Source organism: Quercus robur, chromosome 2, assembly GCF_932294415.1.
Source record: "Quercus robur chromosome 2, dhQueRobu3.1, whole genome shotgun sequence".
Classification (NCBI taxonomy): domain Eukaryota; kingdom Viridiplantae; phylum Streptophyta; class Magnoliopsida; order Fagales; family Fagaceae; genus Quercus; species Quercus robur.
Genome location: NC_065535.1, coordinates 4,422,856 through 4,444,903, shown reverse-complemented (window position 1 = coordinate 4,444,903; position 22,048 = coordinate 4,422,856). Strand labels below are relative to the sequence as shown.

The 22,048-nt window shown below is 34.7% G+C and overlaps 1 protein-coding gene across 1 annotated transcript; it reads right to left on the bottom strand.

Moving 5' to 3' along the window:
* Positions 1–4,628: 4,628 nt before the first annotated feature.
* Positions 4,629–15,400, bottom strand: LOC126710324 (polyadenylate-binding protein 2-like). Its single transcript, XM_050410736.1, has 9 exons — positions 14,847–15,400; positions 11,798–11,916; positions 10,624–11,280; positions 10,460–10,537; positions 10,292–10,381; positions 9,424–9,561; positions 5,644–5,820; positions 5,207–5,410; positions 4,629–5,084 (listed from the first exon to the last, which is right to left on the bottom strand). Exons 1-9 carry the CDS (start codon positions 15,088–15,090, stop codon positions 4,842–4,844), a joined length of 1,950 nt encoding a protein of 649 aa, XP_050266693.1. The 5' UTR covers positions 15,091–15,400; the 3' UTR covers positions 4,629–4,841.
* Positions 15,401–22,048: the final 6,648 nt, after the last annotated feature.

Genomic DNA, 22,048 nt, shown 5'->3' with positions numbered 1-22,048 from the left:
TATAGGTCAGATCTTGGCCCAAAAGGTCCCACACAATGAATTTTTTTGTAGAGTATGGGCTGGAGAACTTGGTTTCAGTTAGCTTAAACGGTTTATTGCATAGGCTCAGGGGATATGGATACAAGAAAAAAAAGAGGTAGCAGTGAAGAGAGGTCCTTCTCGGATGATCAGGTCGCAAACTTGATTAATGGACACAGATTCATGCAAATAAAATTTTTCTACAGTGTTTCCTACTCCCTTTTTCTCTTTTTCGTCCCCTTCTCTTGAGGGACCTTTACATATTATATAGGTCATCTCCTATCATCTGGGCTTTACACTTGTTGATCATCTAAACCCCTACTTGAGTACCTGTCCCATCAGACACCCTTATCAGTTCCTTGTGAGTTGCAGTGGCCAATGTAGCACTGTTCAGGAGTCTTCTCTTCATTAATGCGGCCAGGAGAGTAGTTGTGGTGCATTTAATGTGGTGGAGGCAGCTTTAGCTGAGATATTTTAGGTTTCCTTTCTTTTCACGTGCTTGGAGGGAGGATTACAGTAGCCAGGACGCATCCTTGATTCGGATTTTGGAATGTCCGAGAAGGAATTACTCCTCGGACGTGTTCTCTTCGCCCCAATGGGCCTAAATAAGGATTCTGGGCCACGACGTCTCCTCGGACGGGCTGTTCCTCGGACGGGCCCAGGGCCCAGCCAACCTATTATTCTGGGCCGGTCCCCACAGTTATCAATTTGCTTTATTATCCATTATTACTCTTAATTTGATATATATTTTATTTTATATTATATGAAAAATAAATATTTAATAATATATAAATAAAAATATATTTAATAATTATTTAATAGACATTTCCTGTCTTACCCATGTCACATTCTTTTAGAAATTGTTGCGTACCCCGTACCCATGTCTATGCTTCTTAGGAGATAAGTTAGTAATATTTTTTCAAAGTAAATTTTTTTTCAACCTATATTTAGATTTTCTAAGCCCGGCATCTGATATAATAGCTATAGATGTTTTCTATATATATATATATATATATATATGCTACTCAATCACATCCTTTGACACCACAATATTTAAGCTCCAAAACACATTTAAACTGAAGAAAATAAGTAAAATGTTTTCTATGATCATGGTAAACCTACGTTACCTACCCATGTATATTAAACAGTTATAATTGTCATTTTACAACTGTTGTTGCAGCTATATCACTGTACTGCCTATTATCCTCACAAATCATATGCTGTTGCACTCTGTTACTTATGAATTGTAATATTAATTTTTTCCGTCTTTTCAAAAGTCTTGAAGATATATCTGACATAACAAACATTGAATTGTAAGAGGCTTTTTTTTTTTTCCTCTCTTTTAGATGTCAATAAAATTTTACCTCGACTAGTAAACTAAAACAACCATTTCATTTATATATGAATCAGATCTAAACATATATTTTAATTTAAAAAATGGCTTAATACGAAATTTCAATGGATTTCTTTTCTCAAATATGAATCTTTGTTTCAAGAGAAACAATTTTTCTAAGAGTGATCAGTGAATGTTTTAATTATAGGTGGTTTGATGCCTTATTTCAAGTTTCAAAGTGAAATAAGTTTCAAAGGGGTGGTTCAATGGATAATTTGACTTCGTAGATTAGGGATGGGGTTCAACTTAATTAACAGGACATATAGAAGAAATGCAAATAACAATGAAAAATAAAGCAAGTAAAGAAATTCTAAATTATCAAGTACCAAGATTGAATTCTAATTAGGGGTTTTTAAAAAATAAAAATAAAAATTTAAGCCAACCCCTTGAATTCTAAGTTTATTGAATTCCATTGGATCTTGGTCATATTAAAGCCTATTATTACACTAACAACCAATAGATTTGAAATAAACATATTTCAGATCAAATGAGACTGACAACTAAGAACTTGACTCAAATTTCAATAAACATGATTAAAGTAAATTACAAAGTCACAAAAGAGCACTTACAACTTACAAGTATAAATTATTCACAAAGCCCAATAAACTACGAGAATATCTCTACAATTATCTCTATTATGATTTCACTATGACAATATCTTTCTCTAGACTTTTCAAGATCCTTGCTTGTGGCTGCAACATTACTTGCAGCTCGCAATGCAATTAATCTAAGAACTAAACAATGAAAATTATGAGTCCATCCAAAAGCATGTATTGATTAATGTTTGATTTAAAAAAGAAAAAAGAAATACACTCTGCTTAATAACAAATTTCAATGAATCTCTTAACTAATAAGAATCCTAGTGGTCAACACTATATATTGAGGTTCAATTCTATGTATTTTGGATCAAGTGGACAGTAGTCATTAACATAAGCATATCTTTCTCTAGACTTTTCAAGATCCTTGCCTGGCTGCAACAAAACATGCGACAACCAATGCTATCATATGTCCAGGATTATTCAATTCGTTTTTATTTCAAAGTTAGAACATAAAATCAACTCTTACTCATCACCAAACTAGATTACATATTCAAGTTGATGAGTTCATTTTCTTGTCAACAAAGTCAAGTTTGTTCTTTCCTCCAACAACAACAACAACAACAAAAAAAAAAACCCTCAAATTTGTTCAAAAATTATTTGATTAACTTGGCTTTTCCCTATATAGTAAAATCATGACTATCATACCCATTCACAAATATATGTTATTAATTAATATTAAACCTTAATTTTAATTAGTCGCAATATGTGGGAAAATGTAATATAATTATTTTATAAGAATATAATATAAAATTTGTAGGGTAAATAATGCATGTGTTATTTAAAAGTATTTACTATTCTTATAAGTTTTATGTAATGGAACATATATACTTTGCATTTAACAACAATGCATAGTGAGATATATATATATATATATATGTTTGTGGGGCCCAATAGTTTATGGGCCCGGTCCGCTCGCTTATGGGGAGTCTACAGGTCCACACTGAAGGAGGCCAGGGCCCAAGCTTAAAAATAGGAAGTCCAAAGTGGCCCGAAGATACAGCCGAGGACAGCTTAGTCCTCGGCAGGCCCGAAGTCTCATGGATAAGAGTGACCTACAAGCTAACTTAGAAGATCAGAAAATATCTTGGAGGAAGTTGTCCTTAATACCCTTCACTGATATGACACTGCACCTAACAGAGCCGGATTTTTAGGCTTTATTGATCATCTCCAACAATTTCGGGATTAGATTGATGGGACAGATATCTGTCCCGGAAAGATCGACCCTACACGTGGACGAGGGACAACAAACGTAGACTAGTATAAAAGGAAAGGTAAACTAATAAGGAAATGATCCATCTCACTTCCTGAAAGAAAAAGCTTCAGGAGGGAGAATGCCCGGAGAATATATGCGTATCACCCCGAAAAACCCACCGTCGGGTAACCGGAGAAAACTTTAGCGCTCCTCAGACATGATCCGAGGAGCCAAATCCCTCAAGTTACGAAGGTGTAAGGCCTGAATATCCAGACTACAGTCTTTTCCTGTCTTGACTCATCTAAAGTCCGGCCTGTACTAACGCCCCGTGACCCAACTCTAGCCTTTCAAGCCCACTCTCTACAAATGTTATTGTAAGGGATTTTCTGTAGGCGAGCCCATCATCGTTATTGGGCCGCTTGAGAATCGTGTCCCCACAATGTTATTAAAAGGATTTTTTTTTTCTTAAATATATCATAATTAATTGACTAATTTGAATATATCCAAGATTTTTTTTTTTTTTGAGAAACATATCCAAGAATATCAATATATAAAATAAAATAAAAATACACACCATCATTCTATGCACATGTAACATTAAGTTTAAATTATTACAGAAGTTTAGAATTGTAGTATTTTTTTTTTCTTTTCAAATATAAGTATAATAATGCCTATGTTAAATGATGTTTGTTTATAAATTTTTTTTTTTTTTTTTAAATTTAGATTCATCGACTTATGTTATTAAAAATATATATAATTTTTGGTTTTACTAATACGAAGATAAGAGATTGCAAAAGTTTTTCTATTTTTATATATAAACTTATTTATTTTCATATCTTTCGAGATTTTCCAATTCGTGTCTCAAGAGTGTGCTATCAGACTATCGCCAATACATGCAATAGGCCGCTAACAATAGGTGAATCCCATACACTTGTCACCTGTAACTCCTATGTTGTGAAAGAACTCATTGTACGTATCCATAACATAACAGGTGATCCTTATTCATCTTAAGAGACTGTAATGTAATGGTACCTACACATTTTGACGCTGACAGAACTTATTCCACCAGTTTTCATAGCTTGTTGAGGCGAGTTGTAGACAATTGCTATCAAATCAATCCACTAATAAGCTACTTTAATTTCTCACCACTCACAATTTGTCACTTCTGGAGTTATAAAAAATATAATTTTAAAAAGGTGAAATAAGCTGTGTTACCCAACTCTGCGAAACTTGAATATGTATGTTTGGATTGGAGGGAGATAGAAGAGAGTTTGGGAGAAGGTTGTTGGAATTCTAAAATTTATCACATTCTAGTTATCTTTCATTCTCCTCCCCTTTTTCCCTCCATCCAAGCATAGGGAGTTTTCATGTGAAAATGAACTATTTTAAACCTTAAAAATTAAAGGGTGGCAATAAAAGGGCAACAATATCCAAAGTCCAAATCCTTAAATATTGAGTTTCACCAAAACCAAACACAAATCAGAAATCCTACACATAAAAAGGATCATAGCTAAGTATCAAACTTCAAGACCTCAGTGGTCACAATGCCAGTATACAACCCAATTTAAAGCCCAAATAATGAAAGACTATTTCAAAGTGTTGAAACCACATCAAATAAACCCCCTTTCAAGCAACACACTCAAGTGATAAGATTGTCATTCAAAGACAGTGCAGCTAGCTGATCAGCAGGGCCTTTTGCCTGTTGCTGTGCAACATTCCTCAGGACCTCCATAGCCTCTGCAACTTTCGCCTTCAAAGCATCCGGTGACTCAAGCAAATGCAGCACCTCAGTCTGGTCCATCTCCAGAAGCATACCAGTAACCTTAGCTGCTGATTCATGCTCGAGCTGATCCACTAGAGGGTATAAAGCTTCACCCAGCATCTGCCCATCCATGAAAAAGAGAGTTAACATCAGAATGCTAAATCCCAAACACAGAAATTTACAACCATGGCATCAGACACAGTGAAAACTAAAACAAATAAATAAATAAGGTCAGGACCCACCGTTCTCTGCTGCTCAGGTTTAGCATTTGCAAGAGCTGTAGCCAAAGCCTGAATGGGCATGGGCTGTCCCAGTGCAGCATCTCGCATTGGCACACCACTAATGTCGTAAGGAACTGATAGCATGCCTCCAGCCATACCTTGCATTGGAACATCTGGCATGTTGCGCCCTGGTGGATAACGATAGACACGTCCCCTAGGAATCATCTGCGCAAAGAAGCAGATTCATTTTTAATCAGGCATTTGCAACCCCCCAAAAAAAGTAAATAGTGTGCAATAATACATACAGCCAGCTCCAAATTTTTGGCACTAGGGCTTGTTTGTTATTTTTTTCACTAATGTGCAAGAAATCAAACACAAGTAAAATAATAATAATAAATAAAATATCAACCAAAAAAAAAAAAAAAGAGAGATAGCGGAAAAATATCCTTTCAACTAACCTGCTGTTGCATCAGTGCCATAGGCTGTTGGGTTTGTTGCACAGGACCAGCTCCACGTCGTCCACCTGGGCGCTGGCCCTGCTGACCCTGCTGAGGCATAGGAACAAAGAAATTTGGCATTGGAGCTCCTCCAGGCCTCATTCCAGGAACAAGTTGTTGCTGGTAACCAAACCCAGCCTATGAAAAAAATTGTTAGAAAACCATTATCAACACTCAGAAAAGCAGATGGAATACCAATATAGAAATCACTAACCAATAAAACATTCATAAATAAATTATTACTTCTTCGAGCCTTCGGAATAAGAAATTCTGTTCCTGATACATGCTCAAATGATTTCAAATGAACACTTACCACAAACACCGTGAGACACAATTTTTAAACTGCTTTTGACTAATATACATGCATCACAAACAAAGATTCTTTTTTGAGTGCTTTGGTTTGGAAGAGAAGGGGGGGGGGGGGGGGGGGGGGTCCAACTTTCATATGCAAATCTCATCTCCAAAGGCATTACAGTAATTCATCCATTTTGTCCGCAATTACTTTTCTTAATGAATTTTAATTACACTTAGAACTTATCAAAATTTCAATTGCATTTGATATAAAAAGAATTTGCTGCTCAAGTTAAGTTTGAAAATGAAGAAACCAAAAAAAATCAAACTGAGAATGATTCATTTATACTCAAAATGAGTTAAAATCAAATCAACCTGGGGGTTCAAATTGATATTAAATCTTAGAGCATTAAAAACTAGGAAGCATGGGTGCGGATTAGGGTTCGGGTGCAGGTGCGGTGCAGCAACACGGTATTTATTGAAAAAATAGGACACGGGTGCGGCAGGATACGTTTATTAATTAATTATTAAATATATTATTATTTATATTTTCTATATATTGCTAAGCACTTTTTTTTCATATAATGGTAAACATATTCCAATTTAAGATCAATAGTCGATAACAAAGGGAATACTAAATACATAACAATTACATGATGTTCAGAAATTAGAATACAAGATCAAAAGTTTGAAACTAAAACTAAATAAAAGATAAGCGTTCAAGACAATCAAAGAAGAGATGGAGGGAGTGAGCCGTGGGTCAATGAGGCAAAGGAGAGATGGAGGGAGTCTCAGGGAGAGCTGGAGCCTTGGGTTAGAGAGAAAGAGAGGAGATGGAGAGCTAGAGAGAGAATTGAGATGATTTTAGGGATTTTCCTTTAAAGTCAGCTGACAAAACAGTGTGTTTTTATCTAATATTTTACGATTTTTTTTTTTTAACAAGAATTTCGGCCCATATCAGACCGATTCGGGTCTTATGTCGAACCGAATAGGGCCGAATCTGAAAAAAAATAAAAAAATAAAAAATAAAAACGTCCACGGCCGCATGGCATATCCGTGCGAATCCAACTCAGGTGCACGGGCCAAATCGACACACCCATGCTTCCCACAATAAAAACTCCTATGAGCCAAAAGTGATGGCTAGCTTTAAAGAATTAATCAGTTTCAAATTAGGATTAAAAGCTTGGCTTGCTTATGAAACAAAATATAGAGAGTAAATCAATAATGAATGACTTCCATGCCCTCAAAAATTTCTTGACAACCGCTGCGGGAAGCTCATAAAGGAGAGTTTTGAGTAGGCAAATCCCCTGTAACTAGATGTTTAATTTTATGAATGATGTGTTGATTTTTATAAGATGATATTCTATTAATTTTAATTGATAATAAGTAATATTTTTGGGGTAAAATGCCCTAACGCCCCCTCAACTTTAAAGTAGTTGCTCTTGCACTCCTTAACCTTTCTTTTGCCAATTTAGTAGATAAACTTTGATACAATAGCAATAAGACCCCCTTAATTTTTTTTTAGCCAATTTAGTATTTGAACTTTGGTATTGTAACAAATAAACCCCTAAACTTTGATACTGTTGCAGTTAGACCCCTTCATTTTCATTTTTAAAATTTTATTTGGTGCAAAAAGTGGTTAAATTGGCAAGAAAAGAAGAATTAAGGGAGTCTTATTGCACTTGTATCAAAGTTTATCTACTAAATTGGCAGAAGAAAAAGTTAAAGGAGTTTATTTGCTACAATACCAAAGTTTATGTACTAAATTGGCTAAAATAAAAGTTTAAGAGTGTAAGTACAACTACTCCAAAGTTCAAGTGGCATCAGGGCATTTTTCCCAATAATTTTTTTAATGATTACAAAGAAATTATTTATTATATTATGTACTAAGGACAAAAAGTAAATTTATACAAATTACATTTTCTATCCTCTCACTTTTCTACTCAACCAAACAAAAGAGTTTTCCATCCCTCCACTTTTCAACTCCGTCAACCAAACACACTAAAGGAAAACTAAAATCTCTTCTACCCCCAACCCCCCCCCCCCCAAAACTTTTCCACCCTCTCCCGATTTTCTATCCTCCCACTTTTCCATCCTCCCAACCAAACAGACCCTTATAATTATCCCAACCAAGAAGTCCTCAAATCGGTGGGAATTCAATTGTATTGAATAAGCAGGGTCAACTTAAGGCTCCTATTGTTCTGCATTTTCCTATATGTGGTGTAATTGAAATTCTTAATGGTAAACCAAAACAAGGACCCAAAGTGGCAGAAAATGACTTAACCAAATAGCACTAAACTTAGAATTTTCTAGGAGATCGTATCTTAAGTTTTATTCTTTGAATCCAAGTTGATCTTTTATTAGTTATTGTGTTTGGGGGCTATAAGAACAGTATCAATGAAAAGTAAAACAAGAAAGGGAATAATGAAAAGGAGAAGAGAAAGGGAGAAAGAACACACGATGCCTCAATGTACGCAAAGAATAGATGGAGTTATATTGAGTGTTTTGAGCATAGAGGCATGTTGGCCTTTGTGCGCTCTTTTCTCCTTTCTCCTCTCTTTTTCATTATTCTCTATCTTGAGCTACTGTTAACGGGTATTGTTCATATAACCCCCGAACATTATAAATTCATCTCTTGCCCTTCCTTACAAACCAAGCTCAGATCCTCGCACTTACCTATCAAAACCTAACACCTCATGTATTTTGTCTATCAAATTTCCATCAAACTCCAGCCAATTTTGAGCCCCAACCCTTTCTACAACTCTAAGCCCTTAATCAAATTTTCTCTTCCCTACAAAATCCCTTTAGATAGTTCATCTCTTGCCCTTCCTTACAAACCAAGCTCAAATCCTTCCACTTACCTATCAAAACCTAACACATCATGTCCTTTGTCTATCAAATTTCCATCAAATTCCAGCTAATTTTGAGCCCCAACCCTTTCTTCTACAACCCTAAGCCCTTGTTCAAATATTCTCTTCCCTACAAAAACCCTTTAGATAGTTCTAAACCTTGGATCCACAAGTCTTACTAAACCTTTCTTGAAGATATTCTAGCTCTTCCACTTTCCCAATATAGTGGTTGTTGGGTAAGAAAACTAAATTTTGAAGCCCTTTCACGCTCACGAAAAATATTTCCTTCAAAACAAATATAGCCTAAGATACCGTAACTCACAAAGACATTTAAAATTTTAGTCTAAACAAGCTATACAAACATTTAACAAATGAGGGAGGAGGGTAGATATCCAACTACTAGAAAGCAAAATCCTTGATGCTAGATAAATGGTTTTAACAAATCTACAAATAATCATGGAATCCTAAAGGAGTGGAGATTGTTCGATATGATAAATAAATAAAAAAATTGATAGGTAGATAAGATGATTAATTTTTTTTTTTTTTTTTTTTTTTAAAGAATGAACTAGTAAATATGTAAGAAATAATTAAGTGTAATTACTTGTGGAGGAATTAGAGCCGGAGGTGCTTGCCCATACAAAAATTGTTGACCAAGACCCGGAGCACCAGGAGGGTAAATTGGCACACGTGGAGCCATAGAAGGTGCTATAGCAATTGGCCTCATTTGTGAAAATTGAGCCTGCATAAGTAAAACAAAATAAATAAATTTACAAAAGGAAGAAAAATTCATCTATAATCTGTTATTTAGAAGGCTTGGGTAAAAAGTACTCAGATGAAATATTTATTGGTATAATAAGATAGGGCCTTTCTTTTGTTAGGTACATCATGGTTAAAGGCAAAGATCATGCTTGAGTTCTCTGGTTGAAAAAGGTGGGCATGGTTGATAAAGGTGGGCAGAAGGAGTAAGGGCCTAATCTTGTGGGCAACGCCACCATCATGTAACATCCTTGTACACAGGATGTATACAAGAAAGAACACAAATTCAAGCAACATAAAGCATTATCTAAAAGAAAGGCCTAAGGTGGAGTATCAGGAATAAGCATGATATTAGAGGTTAAAGCCAATATACATGCTTGTGCTATATGGTTGTAGAGGGTGGGCAGAAAGAGTACGAAGGGTAGCCTTGGGGGCAATACCACTATAGCACTATCCTAATGGTGGAGTATTGCTCTAAGCATGATATTAGGGCTTTTGAGGTGTAAATATTCCCATTCTCAAGATCAAGCTGCTTCTCCTTGGTGTTTCAAAATGGAGTTCACATGCAATTGAGTTTGTCTTTGTACATTCATAGTCTTTGTATGCTCCTCATATGCATTTGTTCCTTAATTGCTAAAATCCTTTTGAAAAAACAAAAGGTGAAGCAACAAAAATGTACACTGAGATGTGAATCTGCTCCTCATTAATCATACCTGCAACCTCGCCCTTCTCTCTTCTTTCCGCTGTGCAAGTGCAACATAGAGAGGTTTGCTGACAACCATTTTACCATTCATGGCATCAAGCTGAAGATAAAGAATAACTAATCAGTGTTCGGCTGCATATTCAAGACTTCAAAGACCCACATATAGATATAGACTTACAGCTCGAGAAGTTTCTTCAGAAGTTGAGAAAGCAACAAATCCAGAACCTCTACTAATTCCATTGGGATCACGCATGACCTGCAAAGTCAGAACAAATTTGTTGCAATACATAGTGAGTGGGAAATCAGGATTTCAGGTTTTCAGCAACAAACATATTTACAAACCTTGCATGAAGTGATTGTACCAAACTCTGCAAACAAATCCTGTAGTTTTTCATCATTGATACTATCATCCAAATTCTTAACATACAGATTCAACCCTTGATATTTGTCAACCGTTTCCTTCATACTCTGCTCAAATCTTCCTTTCAATTCAAGCTCTCTCTCAGATTTTTTTTGTGCCTTTCCAACATACCATTCCTTGTCATCATGTTTCCTACCATTCAGTGCCTCAACCGCCTTAGCAGCATCATCTGCACTTTCAAAGTTGACAAAACCAAAGCACTTTGATCTTCCATCAGCATCCCTCATCACTACAGCACTGGTAATTGCTCCAAATTCACCAAAAATATTCTTCAAATCTTCATCAGTTGTCGCTTCCGATAGATTTTTCACAAAAACATTATTAAATTTGGTTGTATTAAAAGCACCATCTCTTTCCTGCTTACGAAGAAAGTGTCCAACATACACTTGTTTGTCATTGATCAGCATGCCATTTAACTTGTCTATGGCATTCTGTGCAGAATCTTCACTTTCAAATTGAACAAAACCGTAGCCTTTGGACTGGCCATTGGCATCAGTAGCTACCTTGCAAGAGAGAATACTTCCAAAAGAAGAAAAAGTATCATGTAATGCTTTGTGGTCAATTGCCTTGTCCAGATTCTGCACATACCATGTTACATGAAAGAACAAATATTAAACAGAAACACAACAACTCAGTCAAAGCTTTATTACCAAAAATATAAATACAGACAAATCAGTGCATGCTATGATATTCTCTCCAGATAGGATGGGGTGGGTTCAGTTTACGCATAATACTAGAATACATTCTTGGACTCCTTGAGTGGAATGCAGCAGAAGTAACAAAGATCTAAGGATCAATTCCTACAGCTCCACTGTATAAAGCTATGACATTACCATATATACAAGAGAGAGAGAGAGAGAGGTTATAACAATCCAAACCAGAAATGCATTATGCCAAACAAATTAGAATGATGGACACCTAAAAACTAGTGCAACCTAGATATTATTTTCCAGACTGATACACAAAATATCTAACTTCAGATGGAAAAAAAAAATGTCCCAACCAGCCAAACAACCACAATTAGCTGTAAATGTATGCCTTTACAGAAATGGTATGAGAGAGCAGCCGATGTATAGATCAGCAAAAAATAAATACCTTGATAAATATATTTGCGGTACCACTCTTGCGTATGCTAGGGTCCCGATGAGAATACATGATTCTGATGGGCTTGTTGTTCAGTGGAGTGAAATTCAGTAAGTTCAATGACCTCGCCGCTGTAGGCAAGAAGACATTGTTATGAAAAATAAAATGTTGAATTCAAATATACCAGAGGTATTCGCTGCATGTTACTTTCACCACAGAAAAACATTTAAAATAAAAATACGTCAAACTTGAGAAACAAAGTAGAAAAAGGCCAATATAACCATGGAGTATATATATATATATATATATATAGCAGATGAAATTGTTGCACTAAACCGTTATTGAGAATATTTAAGCTGTGCAAGTAGAAACTGTACGCAATTACCATGATAGTGACATAGCCATGATTAATTTGTTACGACTTTGCAAGTTCGTCTATTCAAACTTATTTTAAGAGGTCTATGTGCAAAGTCCAATTGAAGGATAGATCTTTCCATTTTAAAGGACTACTTAATAGTTATATGTGTCCTAGGGGTAAAACAATTTCCAATTTAGGTTTTTATCTAACAAGTTATTGTCAACATTCAATTAAAGGAAGTAACAAAGGCCATGACCTCGAACATAATAGAATGGATGAAAATAATACATGTGACCACCCTTAACTAATCTTGTTAAGGATCCATAGCCAAACCCAAAAAAAAAAATTGAAACTAAGACTTTGTAATTGTTGTTGTATGGCCAATTTGAATTCATGGGCAGTACTGTAATTTTTCCAATCCTTGCTAATTAAGGCTAGTTGTGCTAAACACGCCAATTTGGGTAAAACAATTTCCAATTTGGGTTTTTATCTAACAAGTTATTGTCAACGTTCAATTAAAGGAAGAAACAAAGGCCATGACCTCGAACATAATAGAAAGGATGAAAATAATACATGTGACCAACTCTAACTAATCTTGTTAAGAATCCATAGCCAACCCCAAAAATAATTTGAAACTAAGACTTTGTTATTGTTGTTTTATGGTCAATTTGAATTCATGGGCAGTATTGTAATTTTTCCAATCCTTGCTAATTAAGGCTATTTGTGCTAAACACGCCAAGAGACTAGTAGCTCATCGGCATAGCTTGGTCTCTTTTATAAGGAGAACTAGGGTTTGAATTCTCTCTTCCCACTTAGGGCACATTTAGTACACTAAACAAGGATTACAACAGGAATGGTAATATTTATTACTAGGAATAAAATGTGATATAATGGAATAACTAAAGCTATTCATAAGTTTGGTTGTGAGTGGTAACATTAGAATCAAACTTAAGATATATTTTAGGAAATATCTTAGACATAATTATATTTCTTTGGGAGAGAGATTAGTTTTTTTTTTAATTTTTTTTTACTTTCATAATTATTATTTACATATGGAAAGTTTGTTTATTTAGAAATATATTAATTTTAGAAATTATTACACCTATTAAAAAATAGCTATTACAACCCTTTTAGAGGAAAAATTCTTAGGTACTCCCGGAGTACGAAGAAATGGTGCTCCCTCCTCTCATATTTATGGTGAAACCCATCATAAACTTAATTAACGGACCCCATCATGAATGCGAGAGAAGAAAGCATCATTCTTCGTGTTTCGGGAGTACCTAAGAATTACTCCTTTTAGAGAGCTATTCATAAGGAATTACTATTCCCTGCAATAAAAACATAATCAAACAAATAGCTAAACCATTTAAATAATTATTACATTATTGAATCGAAAAAGGGTATTTCTACTAAATGTATTCAAACAATAGAAGTCAAACTAGAATTCCTAATGCTATTCGCACAAGAATGGGTCCTCCTTACATACATTTGTGCTAAATGTACTCAAAATAATAGACGGGATTGATTAGGGGTGACAATTCGTGTTTGCATGTAGGATTCGTGTCGTGTCAACTCATAAGTATCCGACCAATAGATCAACACTCACCCAACATGTTTGTTAAACAGGTCAAAATTCTTCAACTCTAACACGACTTATTTATTAAACGGGTTAGTCATGTCGACCTGTTTATCAAATTTTATCAAAATGGAAAAAAAATTATGAAAAAACAAACAAATAAATATATTTAATATAAAATTCAGAAGTAACGAATAACTGCATCACAAATAATCATTCAAAATTAAAGCATATCTCAATATCACAAATAACCAATCACAATATATTGGTAAAATGTCATTTAATTAAACGGGTCAAACAGGTTCTATGGGTTGAACACTAACCCAACCCATTTATTAAACAAGTTAGTCGTGTCAATCCGAATATGACATGAACCCATGTCGACCTGTTTATCAAATTTTATCAAAATGGAAAAAAAATTATGAAAAAACAAACAAATAAATATATTTAATATAAAATTCAGAAGTAACGAATAACTGCATTACAAATAATCATTCAAAATTAAAGCATATCTCAATATCACAAATAACCAATCACAATATATTGGTAAAATGTCATTTAATTAAACGGGTCAAACAGGTTCTATGGGTTGAACACTAACCCAACCCATTTATTAAACAAGTTAGTCGTGTCAATCCGAATATGACATGAACCCATTAACCTCAACCCTCTACTCATAACCCTGGGATTGATTAATGAAAATAACTAGTGTTTTGAGCAAAGGGGGAATTTGAACAATGTCTCCGTTAGAAACAACACTAGGCCGTTGCCAACCAATTTAGCTACATAGCTCTTGACTCAAGCCACGTTAGCCTTCGTGTGTTCTTTTCTCCCTGCAACTTACATACTGAAACCACTAAAACCCCAATTACTTTCTCTATCAGACAGACTAAACAACAACAAAATGCAACATCAATTTAATACTATATATATCAAAATCACATAGCTTCAGTACTCAATTCACAGATTAACACTGATCCAAAAATAGAAATACTAATGAAACATTAAAAACCCTAGAGGCACTCAATTACTCTAATAGCACAACAAAATTTAGTCCAATTTAGCCCAACGAATCCATAAAAAAAAAAAAAAAAAAAAAAAACCCTAACCCTAAGCAAGAGACTGACCGTCCTGAGGGTTGCTATAGTTAACGTAACCATAGCCAAGAGATCGCCGAGTGCTCAAGTCCCTACAGACCCGAACCGAAACGACCTGACCGACCTGGCTAAACAGATCGTAGAGCTGCGAGTCCGAGACGTTCACGTCAAGATCTCCAACGTAAAGCGACGTCGTAACGAACTGGTTCGCTCCGGCTCCAGCACCAGAAACGACACCGTTCTGACCCGACACAGGAACCTGAATCTGCGCCATCTCACCAATCTAGATCCTTCTTCTTTTTTTTTCTTTTTTTTTTCCCTCTCCTCTTTGTGCTTAAACCTAGAGAGAAAAAAGAACAAAACTGAAATTTCCAATAAACCCTAAAGACCTGGAATTTTTTTTTGGTTTTTTGAAGGAGGATAGAAGAGGAGAGGAGGGGTAATATGGGGATAAACTGTTCGGAGAACCGAACGGCAGACGACGGAGGAAAAGGACTTGAGTTTTTCTTTTTTTTTGGGTTTTTTTTTTTTATTTTGTGTTTTTTGGTGGGAGGGCAGAACAAAACTGCACCGCATTTGGATGTGGGTAACTGTGAGGGTTATATAGTGACTTACTAGTGAGAGTCGGTGGGTTTGGATGTAAACCCTACTTTGATTTGGACCGTCGGATTTGATTTTGTTTTGAGGTTTGATGCCTCCACCTGGCAGTTTGGGTCTTTGACGGCTACAGAGCCGTACCGGTTTGATGATGAGGGTCTGGAACGAGGGAGTGGGGGGATCAGGCGTGGCGTGACATTAAGGGCACTTGAGCACGTGTGGCGGGTAAATTAGTTTGGAAATTTATTTGGCGCTCCCGCGACATAGTATTCTCACATTTATAATAGACTATATCATAAATTTAATTAATGAAATTTATCATAAATACGAAGAATGGGAAACATCATGTTACCGTGCTCCATGAGTAATTACTGATTAGTATTTGATTTTGTTTCTTTTTTTGGATTAATCGAGATCACATTTTTAGATTTTCTACCATGAGTGGATGATAATAAGGTGTCTCATGAGATCTTTCTCAACGCTTGGGACTTATACATGTAGAATTCCTATATATTGCAAGAGATGTCTCATTAGACCATCTTGTAAGATAACTCTCAAGGCAAAAATTTGTTGAGTTGAATAGGTGAGAGGTTCTTGGTTACAAGCATGCAAACTTTGTTGACCATGGGGAAATAGGTTGCATAGGTGACAACTAGGATTAAAAGATTGTGGAGGTGGTGACCATTGAAGGGGATTAAAGCCACTAAGGAAGGGGATGCAAATTAGAGGTAATGAAACGAATAAAGGAAATTTTGGGAGAGGGAAATTTTATAAAGAATTGTCAATCGATGTGGTTTTGAAATAATGGCTTTCGACAGTTGCATAAAAGTCATCGGCTTTGGAAAAATGGCTTCCAATAACCACCGTCGATGTTCCACAAAAATGCACCCTTATTAGTTAGCTTGGCATGACAAGGTCAGCACTAGTTGGAGGTTGAACAACCGTTGTTGTTACCCTTAATGTTATGTCACTTATGTACCGTTTTGATTGAATCCTTTCATGTACCCATAAATGCCAACTAAAAGCTAAAAATGGCATAGTTTAACGACATTAAAAACTATGCCTCATTGAACACTTTTCTTTTTCTTTTTCTTTTTTGGTTTTTCCTATTTTAGTCTTTCTTCCTACTGTTTAATCTCCTCCTCCACAGCCATCTACCTCAATCTTCCACATCTTTGCCCACCATATTCTCTTCATAACTACACCCAATTTGTCATTCAGCAAAAAAAACAAAAACAAAAAAAAAAAAAAAAAAAAAAAAAAAACAACAACAACAACAAAACTACACCCAATTTTTCAGCACACCCAACACTTTCAAATGGGCCTAAATTACTTTTAATCCTCCTCATATTTGCCCATCATATTCTCTTCGTAACTAAACCCAATTTGTCAACACACCCAACACTTTCAAATGGACCTAAATTTCTTTTAAATGGACTTTAAATATTTTTAAATTGAAGAAAAAATAATCAAAATTAGAATAGATTTGAAATCTAACCTGGGACTTTTGACAAAAATTATAATAGATTATGCTAACCCTTTGTTGAATTTCCATGCTAATTTATTTAGTATATTAGTTGATGATGTAAAGAAAATCAGCTGGCTATAGTTGTGACCCTTAATGTTATGTCACTTATGTACCGTTTTGATTGAATCTTTTCATGTACCCATAAATGCCAACTAAAAGCTAAAAATGGCATAGTTTAACGACATTAAAAACTATGCCTCATTGAACACTTTCTTTTTTCTATTTTCTTTTGGTTTTTCCTATTTTAGTCTCTCTTCCTACTGTTTAATCTCCTCCTCCACAGCCATCTTCAATGAGCTAGTGGTTGCTTGGAAGGCTTGAAAAGAAAGAAACACAAAATCAAAGGTAACCGAGGTGAACCAGCCAAGAACCCTTCGATGCTTAAGTTAGTTTTCCCTCTATAACTCAAGAATTCCAACTTTAGGATTAGTGGAAACTTACCCTCATTTGGTGTGGATGAGTCCTTATATAGTGAGTTTTGGAGTGGTTACTTGTTTAGTAACTTCCTCAACGTGTGTGGAAGTTGGAAGGTTCAAACTTAACTTCCACAATTGCTATAAAAGTTAGAATGTTCAATCTTATATTCTACAACTACCATTGGAAGTTAAGTACTCAATGGAAAGTTGTAGCGATGAACAAGGATTTGCTCATACTTCAAAATAGTAGAACGTGGTCCGAATTACAAGTTTTTGTACATAAATCTATTTCTGAAAATTTTCTAAGTGTTGAGGGGTCTTCCCGGTGTTTTCTTGATGGACGACTTTCATGCCCACGGATGACCTCCTGACGATGGACGACCTTCTTATGTTGGGCTAATCTTTCTGGCTCTGGATGACTCTTATGGACGAATTGGAGATGGTTCAATTTTTAGTTCACTATCATTAGTTATATACACAAGGTAGCAATGTATCATCTTTAAATCCAACTATTACGGCCATTTGTAATGTACCTCTCACAAATATTAGCTTACTTCATTTATTTATTTAATCATCTCTCTCCATCCAAGTATAATTCATAAACTCCCGATATTAAAATTATATAAAATAAAATAAAATAAAATTTTACTTATAATTATTAGAGCATCCATATCAGTGGATGCAAAATTTTGCATAATATAAAAAACACCACATTTTACACATTTTGACCAGAAAAAACACCCATACCAGTGGGTATAAAATTGTGCATTTATGCACAAGTGCTACAGTAACCGTGCATATATGCACCGTTACTGTAGCTCTTATATTTATATTTTACATTTTTTTTCTCTCTCCTTGACCTCACTCTCTCAGCTTCTCACTCTCACCTCTCTCTCTCGTTCTATCTTGGTCCCTCAGTCCACCGATTAGTCCAGCCACTCTCACTGATGGTTTGCTTCCCATACGTTTTGATTTTTTTCATTTTTTGTGAAGCAAATGGGTATCGCATCTACAAACGTTCTCCCTCTCTCTTAGATCGGCAGTGTTGTGGATTTGGTGGTTTGCTCTCTTTCTCCCTCTCTATCAAATCGGTGGCTTGGTTTTGTTCCATGGAGATTGGCAATGCTATGGTGGTGGGTTTGGTATGGGTTTTTTGCGTTGTGGGTCTATGGTGGTGCTGGTTTACTGGGTCTATGATTTCTTTTTTTTTGGTGGTGGGTTTATTGGTGGTGGTGGTGTGTAGTGCAACGATGGTGGAGTGGGGTTACTGGGGTTTCCTTTTTTGCTTTGATTTTTTGTTGTGGTTATTGTGGCTGATTTGTGGGTAACCAATGGTGGTTGCTTTTGATTTGTGGTTGATTTTTTTGTTGTGGGATGTGTGGGTTTGGTGGTGGTGGTGGTGGGGATGGGTTCGTTGTGGTGGAGGTGGCTATGATTTTGGTCGAATTTGGCGTCTATGGGTCGGATTTGGGTGGTTTGGATCAGATTTGGTGGCGTTTGGGTAGCTGAGTGTGGCTGAGTTTAGAATATTTTATTGAATAAATGTGTAGCATAGACAAACTGATATGAATGTTTTGTAAAAATTGATTTGTAAAATAGAAAAAACATGTTTTTTCTTACAAAATGGACAAATATTATGCATCAACTTATGCGGATGCTCTTACATTAGATATATACCATTTCCTAAAAAAAAAACATTAGATATATACCTCAATTGACATGTAATCAACCCTATAGGCTATAGAGACCTCTCTAGTATAAGGCTAATTGTACTAACCTATGAGGTGGTGTTGATTTGTTGGGTAATACTTACAATCTTACGTTATTTTATCACTCTCAAAACCTGTGAATCTTTTCTCAAAAAAAAAAAAAAAAAAAAAACTTGTGAATCTTTTCTCTTAATTAATAATCTCACTTGTTTAGTCGTTGCATCAAAAAATCAAAAAATAATTGGTATGTAATAAATCGATTTTCATGAATATCATATGAAAAACCTTCTAGAGAGCTCATTACAGTGAAGTTATGTAAAAAAGAAAAACTATTATTTTTTAAATCAATATTTTCATTTAAATTCGTAAGCAACATGTTGCACACATTTTTAGTATTATATAGAAGCATATGAATTCTAATTGTATATATATATATATATGTGTGTGTTTAGATCCATGAATTTATATGTACAGACACTTGTCAACAAGTTAGAGTACAGTTGAAAATATACTTTGGCACAAAATTAGAGTGCAATCTATAGATACAAAATTATAGTGAAGTTAGAATACAATTTAAATTATGGATTGAGTTTCCACTTTAATTATTTTATATATAGAAATAGACTATAACTACATTCAAACTCTTGAATTCAAAATCATATAAAAAAGATGCCAAATCCTCTGAACACTGAATGTGCATATGAGGACATTGAGGAGCTGACTTCAGTTATTAACATCGGTGTTGAATCAATTATAGACTTCATTAATGCATGCCAAGATTTTTCCCCCCTTTACAACAAATGAGAGAAGGGAAATAGGTATAAGTGTTTGTGGGGTGTGGAGGGTAAGGGACAGGGTTCAAGTCTCCAGGAGGGAGTTTCACACACATATACACTTAGATTAGACTAAAGTAGAAATTCTATCTTGTATAAAAAAATAAAATAAAATAAAATACTACTGAAGCACAAATTTTTTTTTTGGGTAGAAATGGATATAACATTAAACTAAAGAGCAAAAACAGGAACAGCCTGTTTGTTTGTTTGTTTGTTTTTTTTTTTTTTTTTTTTTTTTTGGTAAAAATGGATATAACATTAAACTAAACTAAAGAAGCACAATTTTTTTAGCACAAAGACCAACTTTTTTTTTTTAATCAGAAGACCAACTTCTCATACAGGCCATAAGCTCATATTAAAGATGACACATAAAATGCTACTATTCCAAGGTGTTTCCGATTCCATTGTCACCTTCATAACAACTCGTGGACCAAAATTTAAAAGGTCGAGCCCAAAAGCCCATATCCACTTATTGAGGCAACAGTTTTAAAGCCCGAATTGAGTGCATTGGGAGATATTAAAAAATATAATTTTTTTAGTTATTTTGATACTAAAATATTTTAAAATAAAAAGATTACATTGTGTAAATTTGATTTCCAAGGTATTAACAATGTTGATAAGGAAGTCACCATCATAAAAATAGTATAAAAGAATAGAAAAATGATGATTAGATTTTCAACTTTGAAGAGCTAAAAGCCCACCTCCCCACAAAAAATAAAAAAGTGGGCCTGAATATATGGTGTCCATATATATATATATATATATATCACAATGCTCTACATTTGTAATGGACTATGGATTTGAGCATGCAATGCTATCTAACCCAATCCAAGCAGATCAGGACCTTTCGGCCTATTGGGCTCTGTTGATGTTCTTATGGGTCCAATGTCAACACATATTGTTCGGCTTTCTTCTTATAATTTGTAATTTTGTACGCAATGCTCTACCTTTGTAATGGACTATGGATTTGATCATGCAATGCTATCTAGCTCAATCCAAGCAGATCAGGACCGTTTGGCCTATTGGGCTATGTTCATGTTCTCATGGCTCCAATGTCAACACATTGTTTGGCTTGCATCTTATCATTTGTACATTATATTAAGTAAAACAGCATGTTTTAGTTACCTCAATTAGTAAAGTATCTGATGGTTGAATAAGAGATCTAGAGTTCAATCCCCGCTTATACCAAAAACTAGTTGGTCTCTTAAATTAATGATAAAGAGTTATTATTAAGAGTTGACGTTATAGATTTAAACTCTCTTAAAAAAAAAAAAAAAAAGTAAAACTTGTTCATATTTTACTAAATGTAAAGTTAAAAAGTTTCAAAAATGTGAATTTCGTGTCATTTTACTTTTCCTACTCTCAATTTAAAGTTACAATCATTATCAAAAAAAAATATTTAAAGTTACAAAGTTTCAAAAATGTGAATTTCGTTTCATTTATTTCATCCTACAGTAGGAGAGGAGTAAATTTAAAAAGTGTCATGTGAAAGTGAAACTTCTAAAAGGTCATATCATCCGAGAGGACAATTATTCCTATATTGTATCCATTATTTCACTCAGAAACTACTCCAGCAAATTCCTTCATCATTTTTCTGGGTCCCATTTTATGTTAGTCTGAATAGCCAGATGCAGAAAACAATCATTTGAGCCCTTTCTATGACTACCAGAATAAAGTGGGAAAAAAAAAAAGTTCCACCAAAAAAAGAAAATAGTGCGTCCAATAGTTACTTTACCAGCCGCTATTGGCCAAATATGAAACAATATCCTCCCTTTCACTTTCATTTATTTTACTTTATTTTTAAATTTATAAATGCTAATATTTTCCCTATAAATGTTGGGAAATTAAGTTTTGAATCCAGGACCAGTATTCCATGTTGTTTGTCTAGCTTATAACTTAAAATTAGGTAAAAGGTCTATTTATCTTAGTCTATTACCCCAACTTATTTTTACAGTAGTACAGCCTCATAAATCCTCATTTTATTTAGAAGAAGAAAAAAAAAACATTTTATACCCCTCCTTAAACTTGGTAAGTGGCAACCAATCTGTGTCCTAGGTCTTGGTGAACAAATGGAATGTGTGTTAAAATATATGGTCTTCTTAATGAATGCTTTAAGAACACAAGTTAAACATTAATAAATATTCAATTA